The 17,370-nt window shown below is 32.9% G+C and overlaps 1 protein-coding gene across 1 annotated transcript in view; it reads left to right on the top strand.

Moving 5' to 3' along the window:
• LOC126745526 (midasin) overlaps positions 1 to 17,370 on the top strand; it is a 242,157-nt gene that overhangs the window by 214 nt on the left and 224,573 nt on the right. The window contains exons 2-9 of the mRNA XM_050453403.1: positions 31 to 278; positions 2,448 to 2,684; positions 2,754 to 3,285; positions 3,668 to 3,831; positions 6,311 to 7,470; positions 10,145 to 10,628; positions 14,817 to 15,042; positions 15,101 to 15,613. Of these exons, the coding sequence (XP_050309360.1) occupies positions 31 to 278; positions 2,448 to 2,684; positions 2,754 to 3,285; positions 3,668 to 3,831; positions 6,311 to 7,470; positions 10,145 to 10,628; positions 14,817 to 15,042; positions 15,101 to 15,613 (3,564 nt within the window). The remainder of the gene's footprint in view (positions 1 to 30; positions 279 to 2,447; positions 2,685 to 2,753; positions 3,286 to 3,667; positions 3,832 to 6,310; positions 7,471 to 10,144; positions 10,629 to 14,816; positions 15,043 to 15,100; positions 15,614 to 17,370) is intronic.

Genomic DNA, 17,370 nt, shown 5'->3' with positions numbered 1-17,370 from the left:
AAGTTAATTTAAAAAACCTATTGTTTTCAGCTTTTGCGGTCGAAAAAACGTTCAAATAGAACAGTAGAAGTTAACCAGCTATTGGACTATATAGCAAAGGAAATTATAATCGTTCCACAGTATTTTGAAGCAGTTTTAGAGAACCTTCCACGAGAGATACCGAGACTGCTTAAGCAAGCTACTTCTTTCACCGACAACTTCCCCTTTAGCCAGCCTAGACATATTGTTAATTGTATTTTATTATCAAAATTAGTAAAGGAAAGACCAGATTTAAAAAGGTAATTTTTTTTATAAAAATATCTTCTCACCTTGTTGATATATATCAAATAAGTTCTTATTAATTTTTGCCATAAAACTGTCTTCAAGCAAATTATGGTAAAGGTCTAGTTTAGCAATTTTTTTGAAAATTGCAGCAATTGCATGGAGGTACCTAATTTCACCAGAAACAATATACAATTTATCATTTATACATTTTAATCTTACCTGGAAAATTATAACCTTATGGAAAAATAGTTCTGACTAAAATGTGACGAAACATTCATATAATGCCATTTTATAATAATGTATATTTAATGTACATTAATGAGGATTGATAATAGGAATGAGGAATAATGATGATTCTTCACAGTAATATAAACTCTCAAAAAATTGTGTTTTAATGTTTTTATAGTACAGTTGGATTGGATTTGACTGGGATAGGTTATATAGGAAGTTTTACACATTTTAATCATTTGCCCATAACTTACACCCTAGAGTAATAAACCTTGTTACTATTTTCATGTGTTTACTTAAAAACATCATATATAATCTGTGGGTTAAAATTAGAATAGTGGACTGTATTTTTATAGGTGGAATGAAATATTATGACGGTTAAGACAACCCTATTAAAGTGGTGGCCTACCTTGCTGTCGCTTCTTTTTCTATCCAATTCAAACTGCTTGTCCCACAGGTTCACCTCTGGAGGGTTATTTTTGCTTAAAGGCGTGCCGGCACTTAATGTCTTTGGTATTCACTCGCGTAAAAATATTTGTATATATTGAGAGCAACCTATTTGGTTCAAGGTTTATGCTCTTCTTCCGACTGCATCAAAATTCGGTGCAGTACTACTCGTGATGCGTGTGACTCTTCTCGGTCTAAGAATAAGGCTGTCTCACTATGACGTGTTAAAGGGCCGCGCAAGTAATTAGAATAAAATTAGAATTTAAAACCAATAAAGCTCATGTTAATTATATTTAAACACAAGACCCAATAAAGAAAAAAAAAATATATATAAATAAATAACCATTCCACTTTGACGGAACATAATCAGATTATAGCAGAAGCATGTGATTTGTACTGCAGGGAATGTCTTAATATTAAGCACAAATTCTTGGTTATAAGTCTGTGATATTATTTTTCTTTATTGTTTAATTAAAAAATCTTAAATAAATAGTGAATGTAGTGTCTAAATTAAGATGCAAAACTGTATTTTCAAGTGTGATAATATCCATTAAACAGAAAAGCACGATGATATTCAAGTTAAGTCACTGTAAGCCCTGCATTGAATAGCCCTTCTATCTTTATATTAGTACAATTTTTAATTGAATTTTTTGTTAAAATTAATCATTTTAGTCTCATATTCAAAAGAAGCAACCAGGCAATCAAACTTAACATAATTGCAGCATTATTCTGCCAAAATCAATTTAAAAAAAAAATTGTTCTTTTAAAGTTTGTTGAGGTACTAAATAATAATACAATCTTAGGTAGAGCTTAGGGAGATGTTGGTCTATGACCTAGTAACATTTGACTGTCACATTCTTCTGGATTTTATAGATGTTAATTTTGATCAGATCTTAACACAATAGCAATTTCATAGGTTGGAGAGCCAATTTATAGCAAAATAAACAAGATTTTATGTTCTCATCAATAACTTTTTATACTACTATATTTTGATTATACACAGGCAGTACAATATGTTAGCTATCTGACCTTTAAATCTTTTGAACATTGTTAATGTGATTCTAAATACTAATCTTATTTAACATTTTTGGTGAGCCTATCCTTCTTTCACAGAATTTACCTAAAAAAACATGCTGAATACATACTGAACAAAATGTTCTTCAATAATTTTTGTTCTTCCCAGATATTTTTGAATGAAATAAAAACTTTTATACAAGAACTGCCAAAAATAGTTAAAAAAACAAAACAATTTGTAAACACCATATGCAACGCAATCGATCCCAACCATTGCTGCAAATTGCTAAATATTGCACTAACTAAATAACTAAACTATAACTAAATAATACCTAGAGTCAAAAAAATCTGTAGGCTAATCAGTTCTTATGCAGGTGCATTTATGGCTTAAACCTATAAAGATCCTTGATTTGTCTATGTTTAATCTACTGCAAGAATTTGAAATTACTAGCCTAATAATTTCAGTAGAAAATTTACACCAATATAATTTCTAGTTATGTCTTAAAATACTTTGAAAAACACCCAGCCCCATTTGAAGAAGACGCCAATGATCAGCACAAACCCAAACGTAGCCGAATTGCACTATCAGACAACATTTTTGTCAGAGATATTGATGTAGTTGAAGCATGTTACTTTTTGCTCCAAAGTGACCCCAAATTCTTCAGGAAAAAGTGGAAATGGAGTGTTTTCATTAGAAAATATTCTATGCATACTGAATATGAAGTAGCTTGGTAAGTTTTAACATTATTTAATGTGTAACAAGTGGTAACTAATAGACAAATAAATTTCTAATTTTACAGGTTATCATGCCATATTACAGCTATAGTTCTAGGCCTAAACGAACCGAGCCTAAACGCATTAATAGCCCAAAAAATCCCTACAGACATAAACCTAAAACTCACAATGCAGTTTGATAAAAATAAAGGCTTCCAAAATGCATCTCAAAACCCTCACCCTTTGGACCAACAGCCCATAATTCCACCTGCACAATTTACAGATGTAGCTGATATAGTAAACGTCTCGGGCATTTATATACCGGCATTGGAAGGCCCCAAAATTAAAACCTTAATAGAGGTTCCCTCCACTTATCAGAACTTGAGAAAAATTGCCATAGGGCTCTCGTCTGGTAAAGCATTGTGTCTTCAAGGTCCCGTGGGGTCAGGTAAAACGGGACTTGTAGAGCATTTGGCCGGATGTACGGGGAGACAACTCGGCGAAAGTTTTGTTAAAGTGCAACTCGGGGATCAGACTGACAGTAAAATGTTGTTGGGCACTTATAGATGTACAGATATTCCTGGGGAATTTATTTGGCAGGCGGGAGTCTTAACCCAGGTAACAGTTGTTACATTGATTACTCTGATGTTTCTAAAAATCATGCAAGGTTTTTTGTTAATTGTCAGTGGTCTAGGAGGAAAGCTTGAAAACTAAAATGTGTATTCAGTCCAACAAAGGTGTTTTCAATAGCATGGACTAATTGTGAAGCACATATTTGTGCATCCAGATTAAAATTTAAAACCAAACATATCAGATGTTAAGTTTACCACATTAATCAAATGTTATTCAGATTTTAGATAAATGCACACTTTGACTTCTTCATATTTAATTTTGGATCTCTTTTAGACAATTAACCACAATTTAGCTAATATTTATAAAATTAACATCTTAAAACCGTCCTGGAATCACTAGTTTAAATTGTTCTTAAAACAATTTTTAGGCTGTCTTGGATGGAAGTTGGTTACTTTTAGAAGACATTGATTTAGCCAGTATGGATATAGCTTCTGTTTTGGCCAGTTTGCTTGAAAATAACGCACTTTCAGTTCCTGGCTATAGAGACATGGTTCCTATTACACCTGGGTTTCAACTTATTGTTACTCAAAGGTAAGAGAACCGTCTATATTAGTTTTTTTTAAATTAAAATATTTTTATTTGGCCATAAAAAATACAATTCCAATTACATTTAGCAAGAATTATAACTTGCGATAAAAAGGATCGCATCACGACTATTAAAACCGATACCACATTATTCAAAAAGAAAGGTGGCGATACTACTCAATAAAATAAGTAAGCCATAGTAAATAAGTAAGTAAGCTTAATATTAACAAAACAGAATTAAGAAAATAATAAATAGAAAATAGATGGGTATTACAAACATTGCTTCAATATCTTTTATTGTGATTCTAAGAAATAAGTTTGTATAAAATTTGCAAAGCAATTTTTTGACATATCTTTAGCATTCCTAGGAAGGCTATTCCATAAATTTGTTGCAGGTGTAAGAAAATTATTTTTCAAAATTTTGCTATTAATTTTTGTTAGGATATGCTGATAAATGATTTTTATACGTCATTGCAACCTCATGAATGAGTTTTTAGCTTTTGAATTTTTTTACAGTAAAGTCTAGAAATTGATCAGATTAACGACATTTAAGGTAAAATGAGAATCCTGCAGTCTCCCTCCACTTATTTACTAATCAGTCTTAATAATTCCTGACATGTTTCGGACACAGCGGTGTCAATCATCAGGGGATAAAAAGTTTAAAATTTCCAATATTATATACTATAACCCTTTATTTATTATTATTTTTTTTATTTTTTATTTTATTTATTTACATTCTGTTGTTGACAAGGATAAATGATGACATTGAATGATGATAATTGGTATTACTTCATTATGAATTTTAATATTAATTTTGGATTTTTATAGTTTATTATTTTTAAGTTGTGTTCCTTAGCATATAAAGAAATATTCTCCAAATCTGAGTTGAAATTTAATGCTGATTGTTGAACATTTAAAGATAAATAAAGCTATGAGTCATCAACATACTGTAGAATTTGAGAGTATATTACGGACTCTTTCATATTTGCAATATGCAATGAAAAAAGTAGTGGTGACAATATTGACTCTTGTTGAACTCCTCTCTTTAATAGGCTTAATTTTGATTTGAAACTATGATTTTCATTTTTGACAAGTACACAGCAACACCTATTATGAAAATAACTTTGAAATAATTTAATAGAACTAAGAGAAAAACCAAAATGATCTAGTTTGGATAAAAGTAGGTGGTGTTCCAAGTTGTCAAACGCTTTACTAAAATCCAACGCAATGCAATGGAAGGTACATTGTCTTTTTTCTTCCATTTTAATAGGACATAAACTTGTGCTAAAACTTTTTCTAAAGCCAGATTAATAGCCCAGAATCAAATTATGTTTTTCAATAAAATCGATCATTTGGTTATAAAGGTTGTCCATAAATATTTGGTTATGTTATGAAATAAATAAACTTAGAATATTTTTTCAAATATAAATCTAATATCAAACAAAATTTTGACTGATGGAGAAGAGTATCGTATAAATAAGCACAGTTCTTTAATCCCGAACTGAAGTTTTCGATCACTCCGATTTCTTGAGAAATTGCGTTCATTTCATCTGTTATGTTTTGCTTCATTTCTCTCAAATCTTGTGGCGGTGGAGTGTATACTTAAGGAATCACATAAGAAAAAATCTGCTGGTGTCAAATCGGGACTTCTCGGTGGCCAGTATATCTCCTCTGCTGAACTCTGGAAATAATTGATGAAGAGCATCCAAGGAATCATCGAGTGACATGAGATGTCGCTTTATTTTGATGGAAAAACGTGTTTTTATTATGGCCACCAAGATTCTGTATCATATGAGTTAAAAAGGTCCTAATCATATGGCAGTAGCGCTTAGATGTACAGTTTCAGCTTGGCCACGATTGTCTTCAAAAAGATTTGACGGGTTCTGCACGGTTCAGTATCGGAAGTTCTGTTTATTAACATATCGGTTAATGTGAAAATTTACCTCATTAGAACACCATATGAAGCCGCTAAAATGCTCTTTCATTATTCTTTAGAAGTCCAATCGTTTAGCGATTTTGTGGTTTTGATTCTTGTTTTTTAACTGTCTTTTGGGATAACTTGGGCACATATGTATGTAGCAGGCAATGGTTAAGTGTAAGAGTAATTTTTAAGATAAACTTCGCCATACCTGTATACATTCATTAATAAAGACGTTTATTATTACTATTATCACAATGATATTTACATTTTTCTTACTGTTAATAATAAGTAGCTTTTAAGCAGAAAATAAGTCTCACTAAATCAATAATAATGTTGCCACTCACAATAATCAATTTATGAAAATCTACAATATTTGAAGCTAACAAATCTTTGAGTTTATTCATGTATTGTTAAGAATTATATATTTTTTTGTTAAATTTTTTACATGGCTTGTAATTAATGCATTGTGCCTTTAATGTGGATAATATAAGATAAAGATTCATTGATTAATTAACCAAATCACAAGCCAATCATTTGTTTAACAACATCCTTTCTTACTTTTAGGCTTGTTAATACTATATCAGGCCACCATAAACGTCATACCTCCTCAATGCACCTCCTTGAAAAACAACTACTGCAAGTAACCATAGATCCTCTGACCTCCGAAGAACTTAAACACATTCTACATGTTAAATACCCACAGTTTGATACGATTTCCGAAAGACTTATAAGCGTATTCGAGCTTTTTTCCAAAAACGAAGAACTGAGCTTTAAAAAATCCGGAAGACTAGTCTCTACCCGAGACTTCTTTAAATGGTGCTCTAGAGCGAGCGAAAATTTCGACGTTAAAAGCCAAGAGTCCGCGTTAAAAGTACTTCAAGACGCAATCGATGTATTTTGTTGCGCAATCGCGGATCCCGCCGAAGGACTCGCTTTGGCCAAAGAGATTTCCACTCATTTGGGGATAATTAATCAAAAAGCCGAATACTTTTTGAAAAATTACAAGCCGGATTTACGATTGACCCATAAGAGTTTAATTGCTGGACGTGCTTCGTTAAAAAGAGAGCATACGGTGCATAGTAAAACTGCTAAATATTGTTTTACCAGACCTGCAGCAGTGCTCCTAGAAAGAGTAATGTGTTGCGTAAAGCTACACGAACCTGTCCTGCTTGTGGGAGAAACTGGCACAGGAAAAACCTCTTCCGTGCAATATCTTGCTCATACTTTAGGTAAAAAATTGATAGTTATTAATATGAATCAACAATCAGATTCAGCGGATTTACTTGGGGGTTTTAAGCCAGTCGATATGAAAATAGTTATGTCCCAATTACGTGGAGATTTCGAGGATGTGTTCAGAGATTATTTCAATGTGGAGGCGAATAAAGAGTTTCTTAATAAGTTGGCTTTCGCCTTCAATAAGCAAAAATACGTGCAATTAGTTTCGATGATGCATAAGAGCACCTCGGCGGCACTAAGGAGATTGGCTGGGTTTATGGAAGAAGAACCTACTAATGAAAACAAGAGGGTCAAACATCAAACGTTTTTGGAACGGTGGCAGGTTGTAGGAGAAAAATTAAAGAAAGTGGAGGTGCAACTTAAGCAAAACGGTGCGTTATTTTTCGCTTTTATTGAGGGCAGTTTGGTAAAGGCGGTGCAAGAAGGTTCCTGGGTACTTTTGGACGAGATCAATTTAGCTGGTGCGGAAACTTTGGAATGTTTGTCAGGTAAGTTGTGCTGTATTTTTTTAATCTGAATATTTGTCGTATTTGAGTATAGTGCCAAACGGAATAGATTATGTTTGTTTATTTCCAACTTTTATATTTAGCAATGTAACAACAAATGAGAATTTAATGGATAAATAATAAAGTTTCTATGCGTATTAAAAAAGTAGATAAAATATACTGGGAACTTAATATTAGCTTTTAAATTCAAAAACATTAAAATTCAAATAAGTAACAAAATTCGTGGTTTAAAAAATCTTAACTTTCAAACTAAATGGAACTTAGCTGGAAACAATGTAAAAAAACAATAGGCCCTTATTAATAGCTTAATAAAAAACAAAAAAGTAATTATTGGATCATAGATAACTGAAAATAATAATGAGATATCGGCAACAATTTAAATAACTATTTTTCTCAGGTCGGTGAATCTATTGTTAAATATTTGGAAACGGAAATTGAACAATTAAATTAAGGTTTTTTTGTTAAAGAAGCTAACAATAACAGTTATTTTCTTAACACTAACTAATGAAGAAGAGTTGCTAAAAATCATAAAGGAACTAACAATAAACTCAAAACCCGGACACGACGATTTAGGGATGAGCACTATCTTGGATTACATTTTTTTCTTATGTAATCTCCACAACAACAAATAAAATACAAAAATCAATGAAACTATACAAAATGGAATCTTTCCATAAGTCAGGTGACAAAAACAATATGAACAATTGCAGGTTTATTTCAGTGGTAGGTATATTCTCTAAGATCTTAGCGAAAAATCATAAAAAGGAGAATGTTATCTTTTACTAATACCCATATACTGACTGAATTATTCAACGATATACGAATATCATTATTATAAGGAACAATAGTGACATCTCTAAAACTAAAAAAGTTAGAAAAGCGCAATTTGGTACAAATGTTATCGAGGTAGGAAGAACTAAACTACTCTCTACTAACTACTCGTTTGTAGTTGTATTCGCCTGCATAAGAAATTTTCCTAAATTTTATACAGGGTCAAAAAAAGATTCAGCGTAGAGTAGTTGATAAAGCGGCACAAGTAGAAGTATTAGGACATTTTGCTATGAATCCTATATTGTCTCTACGCCAATTTTCAGCGATAACAGCAATTTGTCATGAATCAATAAGTCAGTTACTTAAACGAAGTCATTTCCATCCACAAAAAATGCAAATTCTTCAGGAATTGAGTGAAGACAAGCGTGACCGAAGAATAGCATTTTGCGAGGAAATTACAGAAAAATGACGTATTATTCCTAAATTGCTCAAAAATTATTGTTTTAGCGACGAATGCACTTTTTTTTTTAAATCGTGCTGTAAATAAACCCAACTATAGATATTGAGGTGATGAAAATCTGCATGTTTTCAGAGAAGAACACACACAGAAAAAATCAATGTGTGGGCGGAAATGCTGGGTGATACTAACGAAGGTATAGGTAAGGTTAGGGACCTAACAAAGATTTATTAAATTTTCCACCATGTTCTTCCTATGAAGCATTTTTTACATGTTGCGTTTCCAGATTAGTGGATTGGGAGAAGAGGTCCAATTGAATGGCCGGCGAGATCAGCAGATCTAACACCCCTCGACTTTTTTCTCTGGGCTCACTTAAAAACTGTTGGGTTTAAAAGGCCACCAGCTTCAGTCGATGATCTTCGGCAACGGTTTATTACAGAATGTGCATCTGTTCCAAGAGAAGTGTTTCAAAATTTGAGAAATGAGTTTGAAAACAGGTTATACTTTTCTTTAGTCCAAAATGGAATGCATTTTGAGCATCTGGTTAAATAAAGTAACACTTCATGAAACCAGAGTTTATTTTATTTAACTTAAAATCACAAAAGGGGGTATCACAACACAAGGTATCACAAAAGGGGTGGTGGCATTTAAAATTTTAGGGTTGGGTGCATTGGGTTTAAGGGGTGACTCACCCTATAATTAAGATATTGTGGTTGTAGTTTCCCCTACCTGTATAACATTTGTACCAAATTGCGGTTTTTTAGTTTCAGAGATATTTGCATTAAAAGTTTTCAAATTGACACCCTGTATGTATAATCACTGTTAAAAATAAATTGCCTATCGTCTAATTGACACATTGCCTAATTGACATACCTGCAACCTTTTTAGACTTCACAAAGGCTTTTAATTGTCACACATAACTTTCTGTTAAATCTATGCAATCCTGATCTCTCTCTTCTTTTAATAAGGAAGAGACTTTTGTTTCAAGTGTGATGCAGGAGACAGCTCATTATCAGAAGGTTCCAATATAAAACGTGGAGTCCATTAGAGGTCAGTCTTAGGTCGTTTTCTATTTCTCCTGTACATAAATGGCATGGCCAGACTGAGTATCCACGGTAAATTCACGATCTGTGCGGACGACACCACAATGACATGACATGCAAGCAATAATGTAGAACTTTGGTGATGGTTTATGAAGATTTGGCTGAAATCATTTGATGGTGTGACTCAAACAGTTTATTGTTGAATATTTTTTTAAGGGGGAGGATTAAATGTATTTATATAAACCATCTGATGTTTCCTCAGGATGAGGTAGCACCGTTTTATTCGTATCTTTCAATAAAAGCAATAACCTTTAGAAAATCTATGTCTTTCTGTAATAGGGTTTAACCTTTCTGTGATGGACCGTTATTAAATAACCCATTTTAGGTCTTCTGGAAGGAACTGCAGGCTCCCTCTGTCTCCTAGAACGGGGTGATAAAAAACCAGTAAAACGCCACCCTGGTTTCACTCTGTTCGCTTGCATGAATCCAGCGACAAATGTAGGCAAGAAAGACCTTCCGGTAGGTCTCAGGAACCGCTTCACCGAGTTTTACGTGGACGAACTAACTGAGAAAAACGACTTGGTACTGCTCGTCGGCAGTTATCTGGAGGCCATGGCCCTAAAGGATGGCGAAATTACGACAATTGTGGATTTCTACTTGCACATTCGAAAAGAAATGCAGAAAGCGTTGTGCGACGGGTTGGGACACAAACCGCATTTTTCGTTGAGGTCGCTGTGCAGGGCTTTGATGATAGCGAGCAAAAATCCATGCGGTACTTTTAGGAGAAGTTTGTACGAGGCTTTTTGTCTGAGTTTTTTGACCCAATTGGATTCCACCTCTTATGAGAATGTCCAGGGATTAATTTCTAGGTAAGTTTTTTTTAAAGTTTACCGCTAACCTATATATATAAAGATATTTCTTTTGTTCTTAGTTCTTGTTGACATAACAATTATCCTAGTTTTGTAATTATGTGATTTTAATGTTTGTATAGACCCTGCTTAGTCCCTTCTCATGCATCTTAATATAGCCGTTTATTTATTGTTGAGATTTTAACTTTTGACCTTGCCAGTAGCACGATAGCTGGTTATATGTTGTGACGAAAACCCTCATTGTATATCCCTGAAGATGGACATCTTATATGTCCGAAACATGTAGAATAGATAATTTTTAAATAAATTTAGTGGAGGATGACAGAAACAATTTTAGTTACCCTTTGACTTATTAACTCCACTGCAAGTATGGACTACTTCTTCAACTTTATAATTTTTTATGTTTTTGATCCCAGATAAGTAGATTTTAAAGAATTAATCATCGTGTCCAATTAAGTTATCGCCTTTATCTTTCATCGCCAAATACATATATTTTTAGAAATTATCCACAAATGATCCTGGGGTTCATTTAGGTTATGCATTTTATCATAATTAATTGGGAAAATGTGAACTGTGTGGAAATGGAACAGTTTTTTTCTTCAATACTTGGATATATATTTTTTCTTTTTAAGTAAGATTGCTTGAAAAAACCCAACTTTTAAAAAAAAGTTATGAAATCCAAAATTAAAAAAAAAACTGTGGAAAAACCCAGAAAATCCAAAAATTATTTTCTTTTTGATTTTTTTTTTTAAGCTATTTATAGGAGCTTTTGTTTCTGTTTGCCTTTGACCACTACTGAGAATATAAAATAAATTTTTGTCTAAAAAAACATCAGTCATGTCAAATTAAATTTTTCTAGTTAATTAAAATAATGTATTATTTCATTCCACGCAATTCTCCTAATTATTTTGATCTTCCAGGATTTTTAAGTAATTTTTCATGTTTTTCAGGTATTTGAGGAATTACATTTTTATATTTTCTAGGGAGTTTTCATATTAAATCCTTAAAAGATAAAAAAAAACATTAAAAAAAAATGAAACTTATCTAATAAAATCCAAAGAAACCTATACTAGGATCTAGGTTAGTACCATTTACATGGATCAACTATTAAAATTAAATAGTCAGGGAAAAATAACGAGTTTCACTGATAATACTGCAATTTTCTGCAGTGCAAATACATGGATTAACTTACAAAAATTAATGAAAATTGATTTCAAATTAATGAATTTATATTGAAATTTGGAAAAACTAAATACCCATTTGTTTTACATAAAAATATGTTATCTAACTTCGTTTCATTAACCCTGAACTACTACCGACACATTTTTATTACATATGTACTATAATAATAAAATTGCCATAAAATCAATAAAAAAAAACTTTTATTCAAAAATTTAAAATTACTTGGGTATATTACAGTACATAAACCGAAAAAAAACTAAAATTATTTTTCAGAACACTTAGGGCACAATTTCTTGCAGCATTGATTGCAAATGGGCAACGTCATACGTATGTTATATATGTCACACTGGATAGCAGTTTTCCTATCCTTGCTGATGGGGCATATGGCACACCTTTTTCTTTTACTTTTTTCAGGAGGTACTTGAGGCTGCTCAGAAACTGGATTCGCAACCCCCAAAAGTTCAGCAATGAGGATTCGTACATTTAAGTGCACCTTCTTGTTGGCCATTCTGAGTCGCAAATGTTCATCTATTAATTGCTTCCCAAGAGTTTTGATAAATGAGTATCGTTTTATTTAGTTACCTTTTGATGCAAATTGGTACAATACTCGAGAATTTACACCTGCAATGTTCAATATAGCAAAAAAAATGAATCTAATGCGTCAACTCCACATTTTGTTTCATTATAAAAATGAATTATCTCCGGCTTTTTGGTTGTTTCGTTGACAGAATTGTCATGATGCATGCTAGAAAGTAATATAACGCTTTTACTTTTTTTTGGCACATAGCTCACTATAGTGGTTGAAGGAGTAAATCCAAATGTTGATGAATGAATTGCACGTTTTCGGTTCGGTAAAAATTCAGTTGGTACAGATTTTTATTTTTTCGTAAGGTTCCCACGTACGTCAAACTGTTTTTCTTGACTTCGTCGACGAGTTCCACTGAACTGTACCAGTTGTCCACTGAACTGTACCAGTGATGTTCCTGTTGGTGCCCTTAACACTTTCCTCAAGCCTAAGAACCACTCTTGTTGGATTTGATAATGTAGGCTTTTTTGCACCATCAACTTTTATTTCGGAACCGGCATAAATCTCTGCTTCTACGAGATAATGCGTCTTAGCGTCAGCCAAAACCTGCACTTTCATTCCATATTTGGCAGGTTTGTTCGGAATATACATCCGAAATCCACACCTTCCTCGAAACGGTACAAGCATTTCGTCTACAGTTAGGTAAATTCTCGGTGAATAACATGACTTTGATCTAGCTACAAACTCATCAAATAATTCCGACACAGCGGCCAACTTATCAGTTTTTACTCTTTCTTTTCGGGTTTCTACATTGTCAAATCTGAGACAGCTCAATAAAAACGAAAATCTGGCCAGACTTATAGTAGCACGAAAAATAGGTCTTCCTGTCCCATCTGTTGCCCACATAGAACGGACGTCTTCATTATTAGATTTAAAGATGGACTGAAGATACAACAACCCAAAAAACGCCTTGATTTCACATATGTTGGTATTTTTAGTAAACGAAGGCCAAAATTTAGTTTGTGACTAAGCAAACCTTTTACACTTTTTATAGTTTTCTCTGGTAGAGGTTATCTTCAGATTGGTAAAATCAACTAACTTTTGTATCATCTTATTAGAAATTAGTAGACTCCAAGCATCTACAGGCTCACGTGGAGGATTATTACGAGCAGGGCCAATTGAGCCACGGAAGATAGAAGATAGAAAGTAACCAAATTATGAGCAGGGGTCCTACCTCTAATACCTGCTATTTTTGACCATTTGGTATTGTCTTTCCCATACCAACTGTTCCTGATGGGCAACTCTTCTTCTTCCGAATCGGAGTTTTCTTGCTCGGTTTGGAATTGTGGTCGCTCAGTATTTCATTGTCCTCTTCATTCTCGTCACTCTCTTCAGCCAATCTTTCTAGTTCCTCTAACACAGCTTCTCTGTTTGGAAAAGCAACGGATACACTTTTCCTGCTCGAGCCCTTTTGGTTTGAGTCTTCCATACTTTCCCAAAAGTCTTCAAATGCATTTACTGAAAGATAGTAAAAAACACATTTATATCTATTAACTTATACCTTATGGCCACTAGTACCTATTCTTGTGAAATAGATAAATACCTTGCAAAAAATAACAACGAAATAGATACTTTCAAACCAATAAGCAGTTATTAACTTGTCGCGTATTCACTACTGATGGGTTCTCAGGACCCAGTAAACACTGCCTTCGAACCTCGCCGACACGAGCGAATACTGAAGTATGAATCTATGTCGGCGAAATCACGCGTATGGTATTGCGGAGGAGTACCGAGACAGCGAGTGTCCAATCTTGCCAAACTTAAAAAATATACCCTATTTAAAAATATGGGTCCTCAGAACCCATCAGTAGTAGCTACGGGTTAAAGATTCATAGCAGTGAAGAAATTAGAGTCAGCTTCCATTAAGTATTAAGATAATAGATATTATAAAATTATAAAACAAGAAATAATTTATATTATCAAACGGATTTTGTATCAACGCAGTATTTTCTACTGTATTTTGCTTTGAATATGTTTAATTGGTGGATATTTAATGGGCAACCATATATTTAAGAAAAATTCTTTATATTTATTTAGAAGAAAGGTGTATCAATTTATTTTTGCCAAAAATTGTTGGATAATAATTTAATGAACATAAACTATTTAAGATAATCTTGATACTTCTACAAATAATGTGTGAGTCTTTTTTGATTCTTTTTGTTAACTGGTAAAACCAGTAATGGAACTAATAAATAAATTTTCTAAACTTTTCTTTTTAAGTCAACAAGACTTTTAACGTTTTTTTTGATTAGGGTAATGTCTAAGTTCAAATCATGTGTATATATTTTTAATGTTTAAAATTTGAAAGTTAATTATTGTGGTTTGAACTTTCAAATAAATGTATTATTATTATTATACGTCTACATTTACATGTGATTTACTTCTCTAGCGTAGAAAAATAAAATAATATAATGTTTTAGCTATTTGGTTGGTGAAAAAACCAAACTAACCCAGGTCCTAAATCAGCCAATCCCAGAGCCGATAGAAAAGGGCAATAAGTTCCTCGAGTTTGAAGGCTACTGGATCAAACAAGGCGATTTAGAGCCTAAAACTCCTGAAGATTACGTGTTAACGCCCTCAGTGAGGAAGAACCTAAAAGACTTGGCTAGGGTGGTATCTATTGGCAAATTACCTGTTTTGCTACAGGTGAATCTTATCACCCTCAATTCCCTTTCAGGCATTTTTATACTAATAATTTCTTTAGGGTGACACTTCTGTCGGTAAAACCAGTTTGATCACTTATTTGGCAAAATCCAGCGGCAACAAGTGCGTCCGCATCAACAACCACGAACACACCGATCTACAAGAATATATTGGCTCCTACGTGGCTGACTCTACAGGAAAGTTAGTGTTCAGAGAAGGAGTTCTTGTGGAAGCAATGCGTAAAGGCTTCTGGATAATCCTGGACGAGCTGAATTTAGCGCCAACAGACGTCTTGGAAGCTTTAAATCGAGTTTTGGATGATAATCGGGAATTGTACATCCCCGAGACCCAAGAGACCGTAAAAGCCGACCCGAATTTCATGCTGTTCGCCACTCAAAATCCGCCCGGCGCTTATGGTGGCAGAAAAATGCTGAGTAGAGCGTTTCGAAATCGGTTTGTGGAGTTGCATTTTAACGAGATACCGCCTAAAGAGCTCGAGTTTATTTTGCATAAGCGGTGTGAGGTTGCAGCGAGTTACGCTAAGAAGATGATCATGGTGATGAGTGATTTGCAAGTAAGTGCACATTTTGTACCTGTTATCGGCTAATTAAGAGCTATGTTGAACTTTGGAGGATTGTAAAAATTGCATTTGGACACATATTTATTCATGGATAATCTTACTTTATTTTCTTGGTGTCCAATTAAATAAATGTAAAAATAATCATAACAGTTATTAAAAATAAACATTAGCTCACATATTCCACCTGATTCAAATAGTACATTGTATGAAGCTCATTGTGATACAATTGAGGACCTCTGGTCTAACTATACATCAACCAAAATGTTAATATTTGGTGACTATAATCCGCCCTTGGCAAAATGGATTAAATCTAATGAAAAATTCACACATACTTATAAGTTTTTAGATATGTCTCATGTTATTTCATGTCCTGATTCACGTAATGTATTTTTTGATTTAGGTTTTAGCAATTTAAGAGATTTAGGTGTAAAACTAGCTACCGATGTATTATTTTATGTAAGACAGCATCGTCCTGCTCACTTTTGTGAGATATCTATTAATCGTCCTAAAACTTTGCAAAAGGATCGTGATATTAGGAAAGCTTTAAACAACTATATACCATTCCTGAATTGTTCTGGGCAAATTACATATACATGAATCCACTAAACACCTCTATGAAGTGTTAACATATCACATTTTGTATCTTTAAAGCGCTTTAAAAGCTTAAGCTTTCCTGGATATTTTAGTGTTGAACTTAGTCAGTGCATTGTATGGATTAAAGAGTTCCCTTAAACTTTATGTGGAGTCTAGATCTAGTGATGAATATGCAAAGTCTTCTGTATTAAGATCTTTATGTAAGAAACTAGTTGATAGAGACTACAATATCTATTTAAATCACACCGAAAATAATGTGTCTACTAATCTACAGCATTTTTGGAAGTATATGAAAAACACATTCTGTTAATTGTTAATTTATGATGTTAATTTTAATTAATATGGTGGCAAGCCAGCGTGTATTGATCCCTCCAAGTAATTATAAATATAAAATATTTATAAAAATCCTAAAAACTTTGATTTTCCGGATTGTATATTATTTGAAGATAAAAGCATGGATGATGGCTAAACAATTAATGATTCCTTCGCGGACTTTTTTTTTAAAACAATGTACTTGTCAGAGAATAGCGATATTGTTATACCTAATTACAACTGCGAACCTATCTGTGATTTGAGAGTTAACCATATTAAGTTAATAGATATACTTGATAAAATCTCATCGTAAAAAGAAATCTAGTAGTGGTCCAGATACAATATGAAGTCAAAGGATTACACGTGTTTCACCTGTACTAGGCATCGACAGATCTTCTGTGAGGAAGAAACAGAAATATTAAACCTTACGAACCCTTATTAATTAAACCTAATTTACAGTAAAATTACAAACTAATAATGATGTCCAGTACAGGCGAAACACGTGTTCCTTTGACTTTTTATTCAATATATTTGAGACTTGGAGTTTGATTTATTATTATTTAATTTAAGACGATCTCTTTCAGAAAAGATGGACTATTTATTTCAATTGTTATTTAACCTTTTTATTAATGATGTAGCAAAATTTTACTCTCTTGTAATAGCCTAATATTTGCAGATGACCTAAAACTTTTCAAAACAATAAAATCAGAGGAAGACGTTATGTTTTTACAGCCAAATCCTGATATATTTGTAGAGTGGGCACACAATTACCATTTAACTCTGAATGTTAACAAATTTTACTTTATAAGCTTTTATATAGGATACAATTGCAGTTGATGAAAATT

The sequence above is a fragment of the Anthonomus grandis genome, chromosome 16, assembly GCF_022605725.1.
Source record: "Anthonomus grandis grandis chromosome 16, icAntGran1.3, whole genome shotgun sequence".
NCBI lineage: Eukaryota > Metazoa > Arthropoda > Insecta > Coleoptera > Curculionidae > Anthonomus > Anthonomus grandis.
Note: the sequence above shows the minus strand (reverse complement) of the source record. Positions and strands in the feature narration are given on the sequence as shown.